The sequence below is a fragment of the Pundamilia nyererei genome, unplaced genomic scaffold (genome assembly GCF_000239375.1).
Source record: "Pundamilia nyererei isolate P.nyererei 1_Seehausen unplaced genomic scaffold, PunNye1.0 scaffold00127, whole genome shotgun sequence".
Classification (NCBI taxonomy): Eukaryota; Metazoa; Chordata; class Actinopteri; order Cichliformes; family Cichlidae; genus Pundamilia; species Pundamilia nyererei.
The window spans coordinates 213,964-219,071 of NW_005187528.1; the positions used below are offsets into that span (position 1 = coordinate 213,964).

General features: G+C 41.0%; 1 protein-coding gene across 1 annotated transcript; it reads left to right on the forward strand.

The window, feature by feature from the left end:
- Nucleotides 1-232: 232 nt before the first annotated feature.
- On the forward strand, nucleotides 233-2,884 carry xbp1 (X-box binding protein 1). Its single transcript, XM_013913354.1, is given in 6 exon segments — nucleotides 233-614; nucleotides 1,123-1,219; nucleotides 1,395-1,511; nucleotides 1,614-1,670; nucleotides 1,673-1,780; nucleotides 1,876-2,884. Coding segments are annotated over 6 exon segments (1,179 nt in total). The 5' UTR covers nucleotides 233-390; the 3' UTR covers nucleotides 2,452-2,884.
- The last annotated feature ends 2,224 nt before the right edge of the window (nucleotides 2,885-5,108 follow it).

Below are 5,108 nucleotides of genomic sequence, written 5' to 3' on the forward strand. Positions count from 1 at the left end.
AATATATTAATGTGGACTTGATAAAAAGTCCCATGCAAGCAGGCAAAATTAACGGACTGAAAAATTTAGACTTTATGTGACAATAAGGCTTGACTGGAAATTACAGGGAACTCGATTTTACTTTGCAAACAGAGTGAAACACTTTATGTGCAAACTTACATCAGCATTGCGACCAATCACAAGCTTCAAGCTGATTGCGTCAGAGCAGCTGAAAGCCTATCGGGTTTCACCACGATGGTAGAAAAGATCGCAGACACAGCCCATTTTCTTTAGGCATTTGAGAATTGTCGGGGATCGGGTCAACAGGGAAACCTAAAGGTTTCTACTGACTTTAATACGGACACCCGGTAATTTCTGAGTTCAGACAGCAACACAACAGGATACATCAACATGGTGGTTGTAACAGCTGGGGCTGGAGGAGCCCACAAAGTCCTTCTCATATCAGGGAAGCAATCCGGCTCACAGACGGCCCTCAGCCGGCCCATCTCTGTCGTTTTACCGTCAACGGCCAGCCAAGTGTCGTCGGATTCAGACTCCAACACTTCTGCAGGGCCGCCGGTGCGAAAAAGACAGAGACTCACACATTTGAGTCCTGAAGAGAAAGCGCTTCGCAGGTTTGTTCAAAAATAAACCCTTATCTATAATTATATCTGTGTGTAATTACTTATTTCTAAAGCGTAAATGGGGCCATTGTTCAAGAAATTAATACAGAGACACACCCAAAGATATCGATCCCCTAGCAAGACAATAGGTGCTATGTTTACGGTTTAGTTCAAATGCCAAGAAAATATAAATGCAAGCTCAAATGCTGTGTGACTATAGCGGTGTAAATAGGTTATCTCCGCACTATAACAACTGTCATGTGAAGCTGTTAAATATCATAAACGTTATCGTATCTGCGCTGCACTTTAAGCTAGCTGGTCAAAAGTATGCGAGGGATTTAAATGTTGGTGGACCCGCCCGGCTCTGCTGTTACAGAGCAGGACATTGATATCATGCTTTGCCTGCGTGGCAGGAACATGGCCGGTGATTGCGCAGTACTGTGAACTCAAAGTCATGTCAGAGGGCTTAGTCAGCATCGTGGAAACTAATTTTCCCCCCACTCCTTCCCTTTTTTTCCAGGAAACTCAAGAACAGAGTGGCAGCTCAGACAGCCAGAGACAGAAAAAAGGCAAAAATGGGGGAGCTGGAACAACAAGTCCTAGAGTTGGAGCTGGAGGTATACACTGTTACACATTATAGCCATAGCATTAATTTGTAATTGCATGTCTTAGTATGAAGAAATGCAAAGCAATTTTTTTTTTAACCGTTTGTGCCATTTCATGTGATACTTCACACTTTAGTTCCTGAAACTGTTGCAGGTTTCATTCACAGACATCTGTTTCCTCCTGCAGAATCAGAAACTTCACATTGAAAACAGGCTACTCCGGGAAAAAACAAATGGCCTGCTCACAGAAAATGAGGAACTGAGACAAAGACTTGGATTGGACACTCTTGACTCGAAAGAGAAGGTAAAAAAAGAATGGAGAGCTGAGAGGGGAAGTGGTGTGGGCTGGATTGCAGGGATTGGAAAATTGTATTAATTCTTTTTAAATCTTTTTTTCCCCTCAAAGGTTCAGGTTATGTTGTCCACCGGGAACGATGCAGATTTGGGGATCGGGTCTTCTGAGTCCGCAGCACTCAGGCTATGTGTGCCTCCGCAGCAGGTGCAGGCCCAGCAGTCCCTAAATCTGAAGACTTCCCAATGGATACAGATAGTCCTGACTCTTCAGACAATGAGGTGAGTCCCTGCTAAAGTGTGGGTCTTAAGATTTCCACCAAAGCTCCACAACAATTCAGAACGAATACTTATACCCCTTTTCTTTCTCTCCCTAGTCTGATTTGCTGCTGGGCATTCTGGACATCCTTGACCCAGAGTTATTTCTCAAGTCTTGTGAACCAGACTGCCAGGAGCCGCAGGTCCTGTTGCTCGGAGGGGGTGAGCCAGTACCTACCACCCCATCTCCAACTATGGGGCCCACATCAGTTAAGCTGGAGACCCTTAATGAACTGATTCACTTTGACCACATCTATACAAAGCCCGTGGAGGAAGTGAGTAGTGGGCAGCACACCGACTTGGAGAGCGGCACAAATGAGAAGAATGACGAGGTAGCCTTCCCCATTACTGAGGTCATGGTGGAGGAGGAGACCATCTGCGTCAAAGATGAACCACAGGAAGTGGTCATCCCTGCATGTAATAGTCAGAGTCAGGCAGTTGAGCTTTTCTCTGGACCCTCCTCTCCTGCCCTCAACAGTCTGGAGAAAGAAGCCTGTCTGGCGGACACCTACAGCGACTCCGGATATGAAGGTTCCCCTTCCCCTTTCAGCGACATGTCGTCCCCCCTGTGTGCAGAGAGTGCCTGGGATGACATGTTTGCTAATGAACTATTCCCCCAGCTTATCAGTGTCTGAATCAACCCCTCTACCCAATAATACAGATGTATTTCCATAATGTATATACACATGTAAGGGTTAATGTGTAGCCTAATAAATTACAGAAGCACCCTATTTCTCATTAACAGAACATCTGAACAGGATAATATTCAGTCTCCTTTTATTACAGCCGGTCTGTATCCATCTGTGATAGATGGAGTTCTAAATAGTTTATATTAGCATGACCTAATTTTGCATATGATTTAATAGTTCACTGGTAGGTGAATCCATTATTTCTGTAAAAAAAGTAAAATTTTAAGGGGGAAATGGAACCGATCATTTAAATATAAATTATTTATCTGTTCTGCTTTGGAGTCGTATGTATGCTTGTTTAAAAAAAAAAAACGTCTTCTTATTTTTGACTGCTCTCCTTGTAGTGTAATTGCCGCATTAAAAAACTTTTTGCATCGCATCTTGTCTCTGTATTGTGCCATTTTATGAAATTTCTATTTTTTGCAGGATTCTAATACTCACATTTTGTCTTATTCTCCACCCGCTGTGCTGGGGACCAAATTAAGCTTTCAGTCTTTCATCACGTTATCTATATACTAGTTTAATAGACTTTTTGCAGATGAGGCATGAGTCACATTTGAAGAGCTGATGGGAGTCAACATGAGAAATCTAACTCATCCATACCTAGCTTTTATGATTTCTACATGAAACTTTACACAGGTTTTCCTCCATTAGGTTTACACATAATCAAGAAGAAAAGAAGGCAAGATGTAAGATTGAAGAAGCATAAACTTGTGCTTTTTAAAAATATATATATATTTTTGGCCTTTTTTCAGCTTTTTTAGATGGATACAGGAAAGAGAGGGGAAGACAGGCAGCAGAGGCCCGCAGGTCTGACTCGAACCCGGGCCAGCCACTCTCAGCCATGCAGCATATGGTTGTCTGCTGAAATTTAACAAACAGTTGAGGCAATTTATGGCAACTTCTTGGCTTTATATCATGTCTGTAAAACCTTGGGTTGCTTAAAACTTAAACTCAGACTATAAATCTGAACAAAATCAATGAAAAATGTTTACCTTTCACAGTGTAGTTTTTGTGACCAGTGTATTTTCTCGCTTTGGAAATTACTTTCTCATAGTATAATTTGGTTGTTGATGTTACTCTACCTGAAGATGAAAAAGAAAAGCTGAGATGAATCAGACGATAAGACCTGTAATCAGCACTGAAAATAACTGTTATAGACACACAAAGTTCAGAATTCTATAGACGATTACTAAGACAGATCATTTTTAGAAGACGTGTCATCTTTTGAATCACTTTATCATCTTACTTCAACTCATCAGCCTGTTTTTCTCTTCTAGTTTTTCTTTAGTCGAATGATGGTTTATTCAGTTACGGTTATCTTGGTGTAGTATGTATGAGCAAAGGTTAGGGTACTTTTTAAAGATATCTGGTCAACTTTCCTGTCCTTGTTTGTTAAATACCCTTACATGTGCAAACACAGTGTTTATAGGCACTCTTTCTCCTGTGCAGCACAACGTTGCTGACCCAGGAGGAAGGGCCGCATTACATAACACTTCTAATGTTACTGGGAGTTTCCTGGGCCTCTAACCTGAGAGAATTTTTGTCAAACCTTTCCATGAAAAAGAGGTCAGCAGGTGTAATTGGTGTTTTGGCTTAGTGTGAAGAGGATAAGCAGAAGAGGGGGAAAACACCATGGCCCTCAGTCATTTATTTAAATCACAATGAGGCCTCCTTGTATGCTAGAGGAGACAGTTTCCCTCTTTTTTGGTCCCTGAAGGTATGATTGGTATGACCCACCCATTAAGTAACAACCTTAAGAGTCTGTCCTTGTGAGCTGATTATATCAGGTTTTTAGATGCAGAACTGATCTTAAAACTACAGGATCAAACTGCCCATCTCCATCAGCTTTAGCTCCTTTATATGATTACAAAGCGCTGTGAAAGTATTTGCATGTCCTTCTTTGTTTTATAGCATCTGTGCTGTATGGAGTAGGTGTCAGCAATAGCAAAGACAAACAATAAAATCATAAATTCAGCTATTTCATTGATCTCTACTGACTTTTTATGTTCTTGCGGCAGGATTAAAAAAACCACAACATCCTTTGACGTAGCTATGTGTCAGCTACTTTGAAATAGTGAGGTGAAAAACTGAATTTCCTGTTTTGAAAGCCACAGCAAAGACTAAATCAGCCTTACAGCTGTTGAGCTGAAACTAAAACCTATCTGCTGCTCCAGCAGGTCTTTCGATTTCAGGTTGTAGATTCTGATTTATTTAGAGAAAACAGGCTAATTTCTGTTTCGACATGGTGTGTATCCGTGTGTGGAGTCTTTACCCTGCCGGATCCTCATTGCAAAATCAGTATGATGTCCATTTGCACCCTTGTAAAAACAGAGTAGGCAATTGTGCAATAATTAACAATGAGTCAGTGTACATCATGCTTCCTGACTCCTGTTTATTCTACACAGACATCCTCATGTAAACCAAACTAAAGACTTTCCATTATGAGAAAATGTTAAAGTGAGCACTCTACTGACGTTTAACATGTGGGAAACAACACTTTAAAAAATCTTGATTCTCCTGATTCTTTTTTTGAAAATATACTTCATGTTTAGAAAAAAATCTGGTACTTGATACCTTTGTAGCATAGATTAAATTCAATT